General features: G+C 48.5%; 9 protein-coding genes across 9 annotated transcripts; 3 read left to right on the top strand and 6 right to left on the bottom strand.

Annotated features, from left to right (window-relative positions):
* Positions 1-37: 37 nt before the first annotated feature.
* On the bottom strand, positions 38-1,246 carry LHYA1_G004575 (Eukaryotic translation initiation factor 3 subunit H; the record flags this gene model as incomplete). The annotated part of the gene is made up of 3 exons (XM_031149533.1): positions 38-605; positions 657-1,135; positions 1,193-1,246. The coding sequence occupies 3 exons, from the start codon at positions 1,244-1,246 to the stop codon at positions 38-40; spliced, it is 1,101 nt and encodes a 366-aa protein (XP_031004586.1).
* Positions 1,247-1,898: 652 nt separating this feature from the next.
* LHYA1_G004574 (UPF0643 protein) lies at positions 1,899-2,650 on the bottom strand (the record flags this gene model as incomplete). Its single annotated transcript, XM_031149532.1, has 2 exons — positions 1,899-2,112; positions 2,169-2,650. 2 exons carry the CDS (start codon positions 2,648-2,650, stop codon positions 1,899-1,901), a joined length of 696 nt encoding a protein of 231 aa, XP_031004585.1.
* A 1,160-nt stretch (positions 2,651-3,810) lies between these two features.
* slc25a26 (S-adenosylmethionine mitochondrial carrier protein) lies at positions 3,811-5,087 on the bottom strand (the record flags this gene model as incomplete). The annotated part of the gene is made up of 4 exons (XM_031149531.1): positions 3,811-3,904; positions 3,957-4,671; positions 4,853-4,889; positions 4,935-5,087. Coding segments are annotated over 4 exons (999 nt in total), but the record flags the coding sequence as incomplete, so codon positions are not given.
* A 453-nt stretch (positions 5,088-5,540) lies between these two features.
* cid2 (Caffeine-induced death protein) lies at positions 5,541-6,194 on the top strand (the record flags this gene model as incomplete). Its single annotated transcript, XM_031149530.1, has 2 exons — positions 5,541-5,607; positions 5,668-6,194. 2 exons carry the CDS (start codon positions 5,541-5,543, stop codon positions 6,192-6,194), a joined length of 594 nt encoding a protein of 197 aa, XP_031004591.1.
* A 246-nt stretch (positions 6,195-6,440) lies between these two features.
* BNA7 (Kynurenine formamidase) lies at positions 6,441-7,369 on the bottom strand (the record flags this gene model as incomplete). Its single annotated transcript, XM_031149529.1, has 2 exons — positions 6,441-7,170; positions 7,221-7,369. The coding sequence occupies 2 exons, from the start codon at positions 7,367-7,369 to the stop codon at positions 6,441-6,443; spliced, it is 879 nt and encodes a 292-aa protein (XP_031004590.1).
* A 368-nt stretch (positions 7,370-7,737) lies between these two features.
* Positions 7,738-10,380, top strand: Naa16 (N-alpha-acetyltransferase, NatA auxiliary subunit; the record flags this gene model as incomplete). Its single annotated transcript, XM_031149528.1, has 4 exons — positions 7,738-7,819; positions 7,873-8,694; positions 8,744-9,871; positions 9,923-10,380. The coding sequence occupies 4 exons, from the start codon at positions 7,738-7,740 to the stop codon at positions 10,378-10,380; spliced, it is 2,490 nt and encodes an 829-aa protein (XP_031004589.1).
* Positions 10,381-10,647: 267 nt separating this feature from the next.
* Positions 10,648-12,156, bottom strand: tim54 (Mitochondrial import inner membrane translocase subunit; the record flags this gene model as incomplete). The annotated part of the gene is made up of 2 exons (XM_031149527.1): positions 10,648-12,078; positions 12,130-12,156. 2 exons carry the CDS (start codon positions 12,154-12,156, stop codon positions 10,648-10,650), a joined length of 1,458 nt encoding a protein of 485 aa, XP_031004605.1.
* Positions 12,157-13,809: 1,653 nt separating this feature from the next.
* cot-1 (Serine/threonine-protein kinase) lies at positions 13,810-15,907 on the top strand (the record flags this gene model as incomplete). The annotated part of the gene is made up of 4 exons (XM_031149526.1): positions 13,810-14,459; positions 14,512-15,012; positions 15,075-15,548; positions 15,601-15,907. The coding sequence occupies 4 exons, from the start codon at positions 13,810-13,812 to the stop codon at positions 15,905-15,907; spliced, it is 1,932 nt and encodes a 643-aa protein (XP_031004606.1).
* A 428-nt stretch (positions 15,908-16,335) lies between these two features.
* On the bottom strand, positions 16,336-17,070 carry sap62 (Pre-mRNA-splicing factor; the record flags this gene model as incomplete). The annotated part of the gene is made up of 1 exon (XM_031149525.1): positions 16,336-17,070. The coding sequence occupies one exon, from the start codon at positions 17,068-17,070 to the stop codon at positions 16,336-16,338; it is 735 nt and encodes a 244-aa protein (XP_031004611.1).
* Positions 17,071-17,143: the final 73 nt, after the last annotated feature.

Below are 17,143 nucleotides of genomic sequence, written 5' to 3'. Positions count from 1 at the left end.
CAGCCAGCCCATGCAACCAACCAAAGAATTACCCCCACTACGATGACTCTGGCAGCAGGTTGCTCTTCACGGCAAACATTTTGCTGGTAATGCTCGCGGTAAAGCCATCTACTTGTCTCGAGTATTGGTCCACCTGTTTAGCATTCAACATACCCTCCAATCTGCTCGGCTCTACGGGTAGCTTGAACAATCTTTCCCACTCATCCTCTGGTAATGGTGCTAGCTTCTGTTGGACTCTAGCCTGGTTCTCTGCAGTACGCTTGGCCTTCCATGCGGTGATCTTTGTTTGCTCACGGGCGAGTTGTCTTTGGAAGTATTGGAAGTTGTTGAGTTCGGTGTAGTGCGTTTCGATACTGTCCAGAAGCATATCGCAAGTTCTCTCCAGGTATGGGTCGATTGAGAGATCGAGAGAATCAAGATTTGGGTAGAGAGGGATTTTGGGAGGGTTGGCGTTGAGGTCTGCAAGACTGGCCGGGAAGTCAAGTTCCTCTTTGGGGAGCTCAGCAGGCATTTGGTGCAAGAAAGAGGTCAAAAGGTGGGAGTTGTGGACAATGATGGGTAGTTCAACCAGGACGTCCTTGTAGGTGAGCTTGGTTTTTTGCATGCTTTATAGGTGTTAGAAAATTGTCCAGCAACAATTTAAAGCAATAACTTACTTTTCTGCGGTGAACTTGCTCTCCTTGTAAGCAGCCATAAAGGTTGGGGACAGTCTGAAGGCTCGCAGACTCAAAGCACCCTGAGAACTTCTGCTAACATCGTGAACCAACGCAACTGTTCGCTCGTTGACCTCCTTCTGGTAGAAGAACTGGTTTTCAATCAAGCTGGTGTTGATGAAGTTGCCCATATTTGCGCTCGTGTACCATCCAATGTTATTGGCGTCAACATTTACCTCCCGCAGGTACTTGATCATCTCGTTTTGATATGTAGCATTCGCCTTTGATCTCGGCGCTGCGGCAGCAATGTTCGAAGCAGCCATGTGGTCGTTAGGGTGCGAGTCGGAGGCTGCGATGTCTGCAGTCGGGAATGGGAAGCTGTTGGTGACCTGAAGGGTGCCATTAACGTCCATGCCGACAATGGATCCAGTCGCAGTCGTTGGGAAAGAGGCAGCGCAAGCCTTCACAATCTTCATGACAACCTAATGGAGTATTTCGTCAGCCTTGGATGTATCCCGGCGCGAAGAGAATATTCATACCAACGCCTCCACTTGCACCGAGTTCAAGGGAACCTCCTTCGCTGTTTCCGCCATGATTGCTAGTAGATCAGTATTACGGTCTCTAGAAGGCAATAGCGTGGATGCGATCGTGTTATTCGTGTTGGAAAGAGACAGCGTTTTGGTGTTGTCGGGGTCCTTTTTTTTTGCCCTTTCCATCCAAATTCACGAGTCTGTATCAGTGCGCGCTAGCGCCAAAGACACGCTCACACTGTAATACAAATCCCACGCTCTCATCCCACTTGACCCCCACAGACTCAAGTGTTTAAATCAACCTCATGTCTGTTACATATAAAGGATCGAGAGTCTTTCCTTCTTTTAATAGATGTTAAACTCTTCATAGTAGTGGTATTCCAGCTCATTCTTCGCGGTGTATCGCGTGCCACCAGTCCTGGAGTGAATACATGTCACTAGAGTCAACATGAGCACTTTTACGCTATAATGATGATGCTTCCTTCACCTACCTGGCCATATAGGCATTGAAATCATCCAAAAAAGAATACAATACAAGCTAGCTCATTATAGGTCGGAAACAATCATTTTTATTTGTAATGCCTAAATCTCGCAAGCAGTCTATTATTTGCAAAGTCTATGCCGGAACTCCAATAGCGCCAGCATCCTCTCCTCCCAACTCCACGCTTCGCAGGATCAAAACGATAGTAACCGGAGAAGTCTATCGGTTATTTTTTCAATCAACCCACTGGCTGATTTCCCATTCCTTAGCATCGTCCTTGATCAGCAGTCTCAGGCGCTCTATTTTCCACTCTGTATAAAGCTGTCGTGCGGCTCCACCTGCCTTTCGGTGTGCCTCTCCGACACTTCCAACCCGAGCATCGTGCAAGTTGCGCCAGACGCAGGTAGCTAGGTTTCTTCCACTAGCATCAGGTGATCCGAACCAATACCTAGTTTCCCGGTTAGTACCGGAACAAAGGGCATTAATGAGTCGTGTTTTGCTTACTTGAGAAATCCGCCGCTCTTTGTTGCTTCTGCATGCGCAGCTTTGTCAAGGACGCCGAGATCAGCATAGACTGTCGTGGGTGGAATCTGAGAGCGGAAGACGACAATGTAGAATGAGTTCTCCTTCCAGTCGAAGTCTGATGTGGCGACCTGCTGTCGGACAGATTCAATGACCTCGGTCCAGTTGAAAATTTCAACGTAAGGTGCCGTAGCGTAGTCGCTTCTCAAGCACTTGAGTCCGGTGAGGGCCTGGGCAAGAATTTGGTTTGCAGAATCGAGGGTACGGAGGTCCAGTAGATGGGGTTCTTCCTCATAAGGAGACACAATGAGAAGATTTTCGTTCTTTCCATTGATAATCTGGTGACCCGAGGCAATCTCTTTGATAGAATAAGAGACTGAACCCTTATTTTCGCCGGGATAGGTTTGATTAGAGCCGTGAGGGGCAGCAAGATCTAAAGGAGCGGAAGCCGCGGCGACGGCCATTGCTGCTGAAGAGGATATCTCAAAAGAAATACACAACGAAGAAATCGAAAGCTCCGTTAAAACCCGAAAAGATGTGCGTAGTCGCACTTTAAATTCTAGAAGGAGAAATGGGTGGTAATGAGACTGGAGCAGAGGAGGAAAAAATGAAGGAATAGGAGACAGAAGCTTGTCTTACGCAAATGGATATTTGTTCCCTATGAATAACGTGCTGTGGGCACTACCTTACTAGGTACGGGGAGTCGTATCATTTTATCGAGGTACGATGTGATATTGCGCAATCTAGATTTAGGATGGCGGGATTTGGTGAGTCTTGGTCGCCATGTTTGCTCGTAAACTCTCGCTCTGGTTGCACATCAATTGCAATCCTGCCACTTGTGGACGATTTTACTCCAACTGCGTCCTGACTTATCCTTCACCGCGCAATCGGGTATCAGCCCTAACCCCCGAGCATGGATCGGGGTTCGACGCGCAGGCACATAGCACAACCTTTTATCTGGAAATATGGAGCTCCACGGCCCGTCCCGAAGTCGACTGGCAACCCAACTTTGCTTGCTATGTTAGTGTACGGACAGCGTTTGAATTATAGCAAACCCGAGATGATGTATAAGTCTTGAACACTTCGTTGTACGGCAACCAATTTGAATAGAGTCAATTCCGTAGGTGAGAGTGGAAGTTCGAAATGTCTATCATTATTTTCCTTCCAGAGAAACGACTCGATACACGTTGCAATATCAAATGCCCGGAGCGGGACGTCCTGCCTCACAGCGGATTATAGCCCCCGCGAGCCTCACCGCTCAGTGAAGGTCTTTTATGATGCAGGCTGATGCGCATTGACCAATTATTGTTTGATCTGAGAGGAACTGCACTATGCGATGTTGTTCCCCGTCATCTCGACTTTCCTTTCGATATTCCCCTTTTTGCTAATCGAGGTGTAAATGTAAGGCGCCGAGATCGGTAATGGGATTCACTGCATGGCAATTCTGTGAAGTCGACGGGATCTGCAGCTCAAATGGAGACAAGCTCTGAGTCTGGACCAGAAACAGCCCTTGAACTCGCAATGCGGTCTCTTGCATACAATGATAACAAGCGCTCCACTTGTCCACATTATCTCAGATAAAAGGACAATATATCCCGCGGTTCCGACTGGCTTCAGCTACAATTCACGCATTTTCTCCAGAGCTCGCATGTCGATCCCCGAGCCAAGCTCGACCACTCTCGTACACCCCAAGATAAAGGCCGCTTCCTAATGCCGTCCTACCAAAAGATTAGTGCGATTCCAACATAGCACTGTTGTAAGAAAACTTACCAGGCGGCTCGCAGTATACCCCCTCGAAACAATCCTTTCACCCCGCTTTCATTCAATACCTCGCGTGCGACGGTAAAGCTACTTTTCTTGGTGACACCTTTGTGGCTTGCCAATTTATCCAGGGACTGGCCTTCATTCCTGGCCCTCGCGACCTCTTCCATTGCATCCTTCTCCGAAGCTGCAGTCGTGGCTGATAACATGATGCGTGTTTTCACAACATCAACGGGTGTAGTCAAAACGGCAGCAATGGAACCGGCACTGCCAGCACTGACTGCAGTTGTCAACGCAGTTTCGCCTAAGCCTCCAGTGTACGTGCCGCTTTTCTTCCTATGATCTTTGATGACCTCTTTCATGTGCTCAAACATAGGAAACTGCATGGCTGTAAAAGGCAAATTGCGAGCTGCTAATGCTGTATAACCCCTCCACAGTTGTGAAGGGGTCTTGAATTGCTTCAAAGCATGGATAGTCGCTGATGGCTGGAGAAATGTTGAGGCTTTGGATGTGGAGGATTGTGTCGGCCGGCGAATCATTTGAGCATTTTGCTTCAAAACTTCGGCGGGCGTAAGAATGAAGCACGATACAAGTTCAGCAGTTGCTGAAGCTGCACTATGAATAAAGGGCAGCGGAATCAGAGGAGAACTCGATCCACTCAGAGTAGGGTTCGCTCTCGACAACAGCCCCTTCACTGCCTCATAGCTGGTAAAGAATGCTCCTGCTGTCTGAGAGTCAGAAGTAGGTCTAGCAGAGCAAATGATGTAAGAAAAAGGAACCCCGGTATCGCAGCGCATTCAACAGCGTTACAATATTGAGAAAGGCCTCAAGTAGGGTAGAAATTCGTTGTTGAGCAGCCATGATGGACAAGATCCAAGTACAATCCAAACAGGCTGAATACTTACATGATGGAATAGTAATCAAAATAACGCTCCCCACGCCCTAACACTCGTTAGTGCAATATGCACAAGACAACAGGATACTGACTTGGTAGAGGCCTCTCAAGAGAAGCCGTCGGTTGATAGCATTCTTGGATGCATCGTAGTAGATCTTCTTGTAATCCGGACTTTGGAATCGAGTCTTAACAGTATCTAGGGGATAAACGAGAAGATCGACCGTGAAAGCGGCGAAGGCTCCTGCCTGACCAAGTCAGCAACATCATCAAGTACGGGTAACAATTGCAAGACAGAGAAGACAGAGGAGAGTTACTATAGAAGAGATTACTCACCACGAGAACATCGATATGAGAATTAGACATCTACAGCATGACGAGACGAGGATGAAAACAAAAAAAGCGAATTTAGACGAGAAGAGAGTCGGAAGTGGTCAATGTCGACTTCGGACCGTCATCAACAGCTTATCTACAACGCTAAGATAGCCAACCCCTGTTGTAGAGGTTCATGTTCACTCGCTCTCACTCCCTTCAATCTTGAGCTCCGGTGGCCACAACCATTGCTAAAGCGAATATCTTCTACTTCTCCCCAAAAGGTCCAAAGGACAATACCCATCTAATCCTTCATAGTGGCGAAATATTTCTGGACGCAGTCCTCCCGAGCAGAGGCCCCTCAACATCCTTCAACTTCCAAGGAGATAATGTCTCAGCCGCCACCTCATCCAGAGCTAACGCCTCAATTCTGTTTCAATACAACCGCTTTAAAAGGTATACCTGATTCCAAACTTATTTCTTCATCAACCTCGTCTCAGCTAGACTCCTAAATAGACTTCCTCCGAATATCCCGCGCCTCTATAGACGACAGCATAACGCAAAACCTCAATGCGCTCTTCACCCCCTCGACGGCAGGTTTTGATCCCTCCTCGACAAGCACCCGCAATCCAAGGGCCTCGTATACTAAGCAAATCCCACGCTCTTCCTGCAACACCTTCAAAACCCAAGCGCTCTTCCCTTCCTGGCAATCCCGCTCCGATGTCCTCAACTACTGCGCGTCCGTAGCCACAAGCCCCGACCCAGAAGATCCGGAATTCCCATTGAGGGAAGTAGAGGATGTGAAGGACAGAGAAAGGATTGTGGATGAGCGGTTAGATCCTTATTCTGCACGATTCTTTCCTAGGGAGGCGCGGACGGAGATGCTGGCAGCTGTTGTAAGGCAGGAACGCGGGGTCGAGAGCATTGTGCGAGCAAGGAGCTGGAAAGTGGTTGGGGAGAGGTGTGGAGAGGATTGGAGAGACTGGGAGCAGGCTATGAATGATTGGCAGAAGGCGAAAAGAAGCAAAAGGCCATTTGCATGAGACAGAGGGTTAGGGAACGCTGCGTGGGCGCTAAATGGATGAGTTGAATCTTGGGTAATGGGCATTGATGGGTCACGGCATAAGTATAGATCTCAACTCTGTAATATTAGGACTGATCACAGCTCCGTCCGTGAATATGTAGCTTGGTACCGCCTCGGGTTTTCCTCTGATGGAGAATTCCTCACAGGGTGTGGGTGATTGACAAAGTAAACTTCGCGACTTCCCAACCCTGATATTCAACCCCGATCAAACTCTAAGCAAGTCTATTGACTTCAAAATCAAACCTCCCAATAGCTTACCATTCTTCCAGAGCTCATCATGCTTGCCAGTAGTTTGGATCGAGTGTACCCTTTCGGCTTGGGCTATACTTCTAGCACGTTTAATCATAGTGGAAGACTGGCCCTTCTCTACCAATTCATCCCCATCAGAATGTGATATAACTATAATCTTCGCATCTTCCCACAGAGCGGAACCTGGTAGCTTGGTAACAGGCGGAGAAGCGTCTTCCCATACATTGTGATCCGGAAACGCATTTTCCATCATTTCCTTGTACGCTGGTATGTGTTTGTGAACTTCGACAAAATCATCAAAGTGATAGATTCCGGCAACTCCAAGGACACAACTTGGTTTTGGAAGCAATGCATCTTTCAAGTAAGAATTGCGAAGTTGAAAAGCCATTGTTGCACCAGCGCTGTGGCCTACAAGAATATAGCGATTGGCAATTCCATACTGCTCGTCCAAATATAATAGAGCGTCTGCTACATCAAGCAGGTGAGCTGGGTGTTGCACATTCCGAGTTGGATCATTCGGGTTGCTGGGGTTTTCAGCGTGCGAAGGGTACGGCGACAGCCGGTAATTTATGGATGCAAAAGCTCCAATTGAGCTACGCTTTGGAGACGTCCATAATTCAGAGACTGTTGGCTCAAATGACTTTGAGTCTACAGCAGGATCCCTCCATGCTCCCCCGTGAATATAACTAGCTACTGTTCAGTGTATGTTTAAAGAGAATGAGGGGTCAATACAGACATGACCCATGTTTTCTCGTCTCCTTTGGTAGCTGGATCCGAATCACTTGTCCAGATATCTACTGTATGCAACTCTGTAGATTCTGGGCCTTCAAGATATCGCTGTGTGCTATGTATCAGCGCTGGGGGTTGCACATAAGCTTCTCCCATCTTGGAGAGAGGGTGGGGGGAGGTGAGGGGTTTGCTTTTCAACGCTTGATGACGGTCCGTGTCATGCCCGTGAGGTTCGCCAAAATTTACAGTACAGTACTCGATAACTTAAGTAGACGCGGAAACTCTACAATACTCTTATGACCCTGCGCTCCAGCCCTTTCTTCAACATTTGAAGGCATTTCTACCCTCGACACATTCATTTGGTTTGTCAGACCCTTGCGATTAGTGGAGATATTCCCTACAATACTTGCTGCGCCAGGTGGTCTCGAAATCAAAGCGACAGCTGAGCTCTCCCCCGATTCTCCCCACACCTGGTCACTTCACCTGCTGTCGTCTGGAACTCTGTGATAGAGTAGCAATTCGCCATGCCGCAGGTGTTAAGCGCGAAAGAGCGGTCGCTCTTTCAGACGGTCGTGCGCAACTATGAGGACAAGCAGTACAAGAAAGGTGTGCACAAGCTGTCTTACTCCGTCTGGACTGCTGTTACTGACACCATCAAGGTATCAAGGCGGCTGATCAAATCCTCAAGAAGAATGCCAAGCATGGAGATACGCTGGCCATGAAAGCGCTCATCATGAACTCCCAAGGGAAGACCGAAGAAGCATTTGCTCTTGCAAAGGTGGCCCTCCAATGCGACATGAAATCCCACGTATGCTGGCACGTCTACGGGCTACTCTGGAGGGCAGTGAAGAATTTCGAGGAGGCGATCAAGGCATACAAGTTTGCGTTGAGGTTGGAACCCGAGTCTGCGCAGATCCAACGAGATCTGGCCTTACTCCAGATACAAATGCGCGATTATCAGGGATATATTGTGAGCCGCAAATCTATGTTGCAATCGAGATCACATATTCGGCAAAATTGGACGGCTTTGGCTGTTGCACATCATCTCAATGGGGAGCTTGCTGAGGCAGAGGGAGTTTTGACAACTTATGAAGAGACTCTGAAGAACCCCCCTTCGAAAACGGACTTCGAGAACTCTGAGGCGGTCATGTACAAGAATTCCTTAATTGCTGAGCAGGGCGATTACCAGAAGGCTTTGGATCATTTGGAATCTGCCGGCAAACACAATCTGGATAGACTGGCTATACTGGAGTTACGGGCGACCTACCTTACCAAATTAGGTAAGAAAGAGGAAGCTACGAAAGCATACCGAGCTTTAATCGAGCGCAACTCGGAGTATAAGAAATACTACGATGGTCTCGTAGAAGCTATGGCCATTGATGCGGCGGATCACAAAGCCTTAAAGGCTGTGTATGATGAATATGCCGAAAAATATCCTCGGAATGATGCGGCGCGGCGGTTACCCCTGGACTTTTTGGATGGTATGCATGTTAATTCTCCAGTCGGTTCTATTGCTAATCTGTATCATAGGGGACGATTTCCGAGAGACTGCTGATAAATATATCCATCGAATGTTAGACAAGGGGGTACCCTCGACGTTTGCCAATCTCAAGCATCTCTATTCAAGTTCTTTCAAGAGGGAAACACTCCCATCTTTGGTTCAACAATATATCAATAGCGGCAAAAGCGAAGCGAATGAGGAGCCCAAGAGAAACGGAGACACCTCCAAGGGCGCCTCCTCAGCATATTACTTTCTCGCCCAGCATTATAGCTATTACCTGAGCCGAGATTTGGACAAGGCATTGGAGTACATTGAAAAGGCCATTGACTTGGAACCCCAAAGCGTCGACTTTCACATGACCAAGGCACGGATATGGAAACACTATGGAGACTCCCACAAAGCTTCTGAAATCATGGAGCAAGCTCGAACCTTGGACAACAGGGATCGTCACATCAACACAAAAGCCGCCAAATATCAACTGAGAAACAACGAGAATGAAGCTGCAATCAAGACGATGGGGATGTTCACTCGCGCAGAAACTGTTGGAGGGCCTTTGGCTGATCTGCATGATATGCAATGCGTGTGGTTTTTGACGGAAGATGGCCAGTCTTACGCTCGGCAAGGAAAGGTTGGGTTGGCGTTGAAACGGTTTATGTCCATATACAACATCTTTGATGTGTGGCAAGAAGACCAATTTGACTTCCACAGCTTCTCTCTACGGAAAGGTCAGATAAGAGCGTATGTGGATATGATTAGATGGGAGGATAAGTTGCGGGAGCACCCATTTTACACCCGTGCGGCACTCTCAGCCGTCGATCTTTACCTCAAGTTGCATGACAAGCCCCTAGCGAACGGTACCAATGGAGCTGCAGACGGTGACGAGGATGCATCAGAACGCAAGAAGGCCGCAAAAAAGGCACGGAAAGAAGCCCAAAAGGCAGAGCGTGAAGCATTAGCTAGGAAGAATGAGCCAAATAAGGCAACAAAGGAAGGAGACAGCGATCCGAAGAAAAAGGACGACGATCCAGATGGAGCCAAGCTTGCTGCCACGACGGAGCCCATGACGGATGCGATGAAGTTCCTCACACCTCTTCTGCAATTCAGCCCTAACAGCATTGACGCTCAAATTGCGGGCTTCGAGGTGTACATCCGGAGGAGTAAGTCCTCAGCCCTATTTCCTAGATGCCACATACTGACAAATGGAATAGAAAAGTACCTCCTCGCCCTAAGATGTCTCCTAGCAGCCTCTGCGCTTGACAACGAGCATTCGAAGGTCCACTCCCAAACTATCCGCTTCAAACTCGCCCTTGACAAAGATCTCGCCACCCTTCCACCGAAGGTTGCCGAGATCATCAAATCAGAATTCACGCTCCTACCTGAATCCGTCTCGCTTACACAATTCAACAATGATTACCTCTCCAAATACGAAGACTGCGCTCGACGTACGCTATCTGGACTGAGTGCAAGGAAGCTCCTGGCTCATGATCTGGCGCCCAGCACCGACGCTGATGTTGTCAAAGTGTTGAAGATCGACAACGTGGCGATGGAAGAGGCAGTTGAGGGACTGGAGCTTTTGCAAAGCTGGAAGAGTGGCGCGCTTGAAGCGTTCAGGAAAGCGGCAGCTGCGAAATGGCCAAACGCGACTGTCTTTGCTGCTTCATCGTAGTTCATTGTGTGTTGAGTGAGGGGGGAATTTTGCAATCAGTGTTTTGACCACAGTTCATATCCAACCGATTGTGATATGATACGCTACATAGACAAAAGTTTGCAAAAAGGTACGGTCAAATGGCAGAGGAGATTATGTATTTATTTTACAGTAATGCATCCCATCCTCTTGTAAATTTACATGATATATTACAGTGCCCGTCCACATACATAATCTACTAGAGCAGAGGGTATTCTATTCTACATACAAGCTTCTTTCCAAGATATCTCATCCTTGACTATCCACATCAGGATCCCCCACATTAGCAAAGGGTTTCTTCTCAATGCCAATCCCCGTCCATCTCCAAACCTCCTTTCCCAATGATCTCAAGCCCCCTTTGATGAACCCTTCTATTTCATTTTCCGGCACAACGATACTGCGAGCGCGCTCCTCGTCCTCAGCGCTGAGCTCGAATCTCCGCATCCGGCTCGCAATGCGGGGATCGAGAACCACGGGTTCTAACCATGTCCTTTCGGGCTCGTTCTCGGTATGCACACGGACGGATTTATGCCATTCTTTCTCCTCCTCTTGCAGGGCGGTTGCTTGTTCGGTCCTCGAGCCCCATTCTCCATCATCTAGGGGCGCTTCGCTACTTGCGCTTTCAGCCGCACTATCATCTGATGATTTCAAGGACGCTGGTTTGTAGGGACGGTAGTTGGATAATATTATAGCTGCTGTGTCTCGGCCAATGTCATCGGCTAGGAAGCGTCGGTTTAGGAAGCGGTAGAGTCGGCGAGGCGTATTGAGGAAGCCAAGGATGTGTGGAAAGGAAATGGGTGTTGAAGGGTCGAATTCGGTGGGGAGGTTGGGGGGCGTGGGTGCAGAAGGATATGCGAGGGTTGAGATGAAGGGGGCAGGTTGGGGTGGTTTCTTGGGCTTCTCGTCTTCCTTGGCAGGTTCTGGTTCTGGTTCTGCTTGAGGTGAGTTTTCCGTTGAAAATACTGTGGTTCCCTCTGTAGTTGTCTCGGTCGGCGGGATTTCTGTAGACGTTTGGTTCGATGCACTTGGTGCGTCTTGAGGCTTTTCTTCCTCTGGCTTTGGGGGTTCTTTCAGAGGTCCTAACCAGCCTTCATGTAGGCCACGTACGTATTCCTTCCATGTATGTCTTCCAATAACAATATCACCTCCTGGCCCTTCAAACTCCGCAATGCCGGTCTTTGTCCGCATCTCTAGAATTACATCCTCCTCTACCCTTTGTTCAAGCGGTAATCTGCTTTTCCGAATCTTCTCCGCAAGTTCCGCTCTGATGTCGCCCTCCTTTCTCCCTTGTATGAATTCCCAGTCCAAGCCAGAAGCGACAAGAACTGGTTTCACGTATTCCTTGAAGTGGTCTTGTGCTGATCGGAGTCCGTCGGTCGGCGGCCCTTCTAAGAAAACTGAGAGTTTTCTAGGCATCGCCCTCGGGTCCAAAGGATCCTTCCCTACATGTTCAACTAATCTGCACCATTTCCTTTGCACACGTTTTGTTTCTCGCTTGTCGTAGATTACTGCTGCAGTGAAGGAGCCAGTAACAGCTAGGAATATGCTCCAATTTCGAGAGGGAAGTTTGGGACGAAAGTTCTCTCCAAATCCGAGGTATTTCCACATTGGATTCGGTTTTGAAGCTTTAGGGAGTTTGACATCTGGTTTTGGCTCTGACTTGGGTGCAGAGGTGCCATTCTGTTTGCTTGTTAGACTTATCATATCCGATTTTAAAAGTTGTAACTTTACCTCTGCTGAGGGCTTCGAGTCCGCCATTGCTAATAGACTTGATCGTCTGCAACCATGGGCGCTCTTTAGAAGCACAGTCGCGGTATTCCCAGCAGCTCTTCGTATACTTGGCGGTGAAGATGCCAGGTGCTTGCGTTGGCAAGTTTGTCAAGCCGTTACTTTCATTATTCTCAAGATCACCAAACTTTTTGATTTCAGCTTCAGGGTTGTTTTTCCGACCAGATAGTCCAAAGGCGTGCTAGCGGCCGTGTCTCCCGAGTCTGCACGTGATAGTTTCAAGAAGGGAGTTTTGTTGCCGAATCCAGCAACTTCTCTCCTGCCGAGGAAGATCATTGCGAGTTTTCTATCTACTCGAGTATCCTACCTTCTAGTGTTTGAACAAAACATGTTCATGCAGAAATCGTATACTGGTACTTGGTTCTTTCCGCACTGATGTATGTGTATGTATGTACAACCACACACATCTCCGTCTCGCTGTTTTTGGCAGCTACGAATAGAAAGATTGGCTGCTACAACCCCTCACAAGCAGCCCTGCAACGCCATTATTTCAAAACAGTTGGATGTCTCACTCATTGAAACACCGGCATGGCTTATAATTCACTGGCCCTGCAGGGTACTGGACAGACAGCTCCACGAACTTGCCAATGGTGGGGATAAAACAACAAATGAGATAAGGTTGGTCTGCTAAACGCCGTCAAGAGAGCTACTGTATGGCTATGCCAAGCTGGTCGTTCGTTCGCGAATGGCTGGCAAACTACCCAGGCAATAACAACTTTCTCTAACCAAAAATCCAATGCGGTAGATGCCCTACTTGGACTAGATGATTGACGAATTCAGTTTACAAACTTATAGCAACGGAACTAGCTAAGGGGCCTTGGGTTCGGATGTTGAGGCTGACAGCAGCACCGGCCGGTCTAAATTTGATCACATTTGAAAAAAGGGGGTCAAGTCATGAGACAGAGGCTGGTAGGGTGCGGGTGCATAATCCGTAGCTATCATTGATTTATATAGAGTTTGTATTGCTGAACAAGTGGCAACGCAATGCAACTCTTCCTTGTGGAGTACATGAGCCACGTGCAGAAGGATAATAAAGGTCCAGATTCACATATGGGATGAGATTCCCAGGTACCTAAGGTGTAGGTATGTAGAAGTCAAAAAGTCGTTCTATATATATATGCTGCATCATGCACACTTTCATAACAATTCAAGCGTCTATTAAGTCTTAACGTGAATATAACCATGTGAACAACTCATCATCTTCTATCCCATCCTATTCCTATTTGCGTTAGGTACTTCCAGCGCTACGAGTACCCGTTCGGATGTTCCTGTGTGTGAATTCAGGGGTTGTCCCGCGGGAGATCTCGCCAATGTGCCTCTGATTATTTCAAGGTTGCTATACTTGTAACCCCCTTCCCCTCTATACTCCCCATTCCCCTTCATCACCACCGAGAAGCAAGGCGAAAGAAAGGATAACATCCTCCTGTGTGTGCGAGACCCTCAAAGTGTCAGGAATTTTGCTCTGCTTCACCCGGCCAGCAAAGACAAAGCGGTGTAGGTGCCTTAAGCCCGTGAACGAAAGTCAATCCAACACCACCACTACCAAGAACGCCATTGCCTATTCAGAGACCATTCATTCCTCTCAACACTGTCCTCCAACCTGGGGCGGTATTCACCTTCGATATGGACAACACTGGCAAGTTCCATTTGAACCTTAACAACAACGACCGCCCGCAATTCAATGATCGTGCCTTTCCGACCACACCCTCCACCTTTCCGAATCCCATATACCCACAGGCCCAAGGAGCTCAGCAGCAGGGCCAGGGTCAAAATTCTCAACAACCGCCCTATGGTACTGGCTTTCCACCGGCGGTTCCACCGGCGGGATACTTTATGAACAACCCCTACCCACCTCAATATCCCCAGCAGCCTCCTGCTGCCCAATACCCACATGCTCCTCAAGCTCCCCAGGCTTCTTATCAACAGCGACCTGCTGGCTACCAAGCTAATGATGCTACGAATGGCCTTGCACACCAATTCTCTAACCAGAACCTAGGCGGTGGCAGAGCCTCTCCATACGGAAATCGCCAGGTACCGCAGGGTTCTGGACGTCCCCGCACAGCTGGTGCCCCAACACAGCAAGCTTACAATAGCTACTTGAGCGCACCAATGCCAAATCAACCCACTCAGCAGCTGCCTGAATTTGAGCGGGCTCCTGAAAGAAATCCGGACAAATACCCATCGTCTGCGCAAACCAATCAGACAAAGTGTGCGCAGTTGGCGGAAACTTTCTTCAAGGACAGTGTAAAGCGGGCTCGGGACAGAAATGTTCGGTAAGTTACCTCTCCCAATAGGTGATGTGGTGAAACTGATTGCGTGCCACAGACAAAGCGAAATGGAGCAGCGTCTGGTGGACCCAAACCAGTCACAATCGAGACGAGAACAGACCTGGTCAAATGCTGGGAAGCAGGAGGGAAAATACTTGCGATTCTTGCGGACAAGGGACAAGCCTGAAAACTACCAAACGCTGAAGATCATTGGTAAAGGTGCCTTCGGAGAAGTTAAGCTTGTGACAAAGAAGCAGGACGGCAAGGTTTATGCTATGAAGTCACTCATTAAGAGCGAAATGTTCAAGAAAGATCAATTGGCTCATGTTCGAGCTGAGCGAGATATTCTGGCCGAGTCTGACAGTCCATGGGTCGTGAAGCTCTACACCACCTTCCAAGATTCCGACTTCCTCTACATGTTGATGGAATTCTTGCCGGGAGGAGATCTCATGACCATGCTTATCAAGTATGAGATCTTCTCTGAGGACATCACTCGTTTCTATATTGCTGAGATCGTTCTGGCAATCGAGGCCGTTCACAAATACGGCTTCATTCATCGGTAAGTAAATCATGAAAACTGGTATCTTCCACGTTGAATCAATATATTGACTGAAATTCTAGCGATATCAAACCTGACAACATTCTGCTTGATCGGGGCGGTCATGTAAAGTTGACGGATTTTGGTCTGTCAACTGGCTTCCATAAGCTTCACGACAACTCTTACTATCAGCAACTCCTCCAGGGCAAGTCCAACAAGCCGCGTGACCGCAACTCCGTCAATCTTGATCAAATCAACCTTACTGTCAGTAATCGAGGTGTCATTAACGATTGGCGTAAGTCTCGTAGAGTCATGGCTTATTCCACCGTTGGTACTCCCGATTACATTGCTCCGGAGATTTTCACTGGGCATGGTTATGGCTCCGACTGTGATTGGTGGTCGTTGGGTACGATCATGTTCGAGTGCCAAGTTGGCTGGCCTCCATTCTGTGCGGAGGACGCTCACGATACATACCGAAAGATTGTTAACTGGCGTTCATCACTCTACTTCCCTGACGATGTCCAGTTAGGTCCCGAAGCGGAGAACTTGATCCGAAGGTAAATGTTCCTATTTAGTCTGTCTATTTGCAAAACTGACTGATTCTATTAGCCTGGTTTGTAACTCCGAAAATCGTCTTGGTCGCGGCGGTGCCGATGAAATCAAGGCCCACAAGTTCTTCCGCGGTGTAGAGTTCGACACACTCCGCCGTATTCGCGCCCCCTTCGAGCCTAAATTGCAGTCCAATGTCGACACAGCCTACTTCCCAACGGATGAGATTGACCAGACCGATAATGCTACCCATCTCAAGGCCGCTGTTGCAGCTGCTGGTGGACAGCCAAGAGCTGAAGCACCCGAGATGAGCTTACCATTCATTGGCTATACTTTCAAGCGATTTGAGAACAACCAAAGAGGATGATGATTACCTATCCGGACCAGAATTATGTCCATACTGGAACCTGTCTCATCAGACGTACAATTTTGCGGCATTTTAACCTGTTGGGTCATCCACGGTGGCTCACCGGGCCCATTTCCCTAGATACCACTTTGCGTTACATGTCATATGAAGCTTGGAAGCATAGGCACCTTCTGATATCCTATTTTACGGGGCCGGGAAGACCTGAATGATGGCTCGCCCCCCTCCTGGTTTCTAGCATGCTTTTGTTTCATGCAATGTTTTTGATCTGCATTTGAAGGCGCAGCAGGGTCATAGATTTGAGGCGTTTTTACACGCAAAAGAAAATAGTAAATGAATCAAATGAATAACGGCAAAGACTCCATGTTTCAGTGATAAAATTACATATTGTATTACAAACGCCCAGTACTCCCCATTCCTGCCCGTAACATTCATCGTCTGGCATGTCCTGAAGGTGCCAAACCAGGAACACCGCTATACCTTTCTTCTCTGTCCGTCTTGAACATAACTTGCACCCAAAACTCCTTCAAATCCGCATCAAACCACGTCCAGAACCGATCATTCGTACGGTCCACCTCGCGCGCCTGAAGTTTGAATCCACATGTCTCATACGGCTCTGCCGCAACCAACATATACTGAAAGTTCTTGTCTGGCGGATCATCCACCTTCTGCTCAAACGCACTCATGAATCTGACCTTGGGCTCTACATCCGGCGAGGCTTCAGGATACTGCAACTGGAATAGCAAGCCCTGCTGTCTCGTAACCGGGTCCCTTGTCTTCGTAATCTTGTACCCAGGCCGTCCAATCTTCACCATATTCTTCCTAACACTGACCTGCGCGCCCACCATCCCTATCGGTAATCCCGTAACTGGATCCGTACCTGCTCTTCCCTCCTTCTGCTCCCGCGCTGCGCGCCGCGCCAGGTTCGTTTGATGCTTGCGCCCCTGGGTGTGTGCGAGGTAGGAGCCATCATTTTGGTGAACTGTGAGACAGAGACGACATTCAAAGGAGCCGACATGGTTTTTGAAGAAGTAGGGGTCCTTGTCTAGGTCGATAGTCTCGAGGGCGAGTTTGCGCAGGCGTTCTCGTCGGTCTGCGTTTGTTGCTGAGGTTGAGGCGACGCCGCCGCCGCCGAATTTGGAGCCGGCACGGTTCTGATAATCCATTTTGAGAGACCAGAAGTGCTTGATGATGGGGATTCTGTTGGAAAGAGGAGTTGAGCGGTGGCTTGCTCTCTGT

Source organism: Lachnellula hyalina, assembly GCF_007821495.1.
Source record: "Lachnellula hyalina strain CBS 185.66 chromosome Unknown contig00085, whole genome shotgun sequence".
Classification (NCBI taxonomy): Eukaryota; Fungi; Ascomycota; class Leotiomycetes; order Helotiales; family Lachnaceae; genus Lachnellula; species Lachnellula hyalina.
The sequence above is the reverse complement of the archived record's forward strand: the minus strand, read 5'-3'. Positions and strand labels throughout refer to the sequence as shown.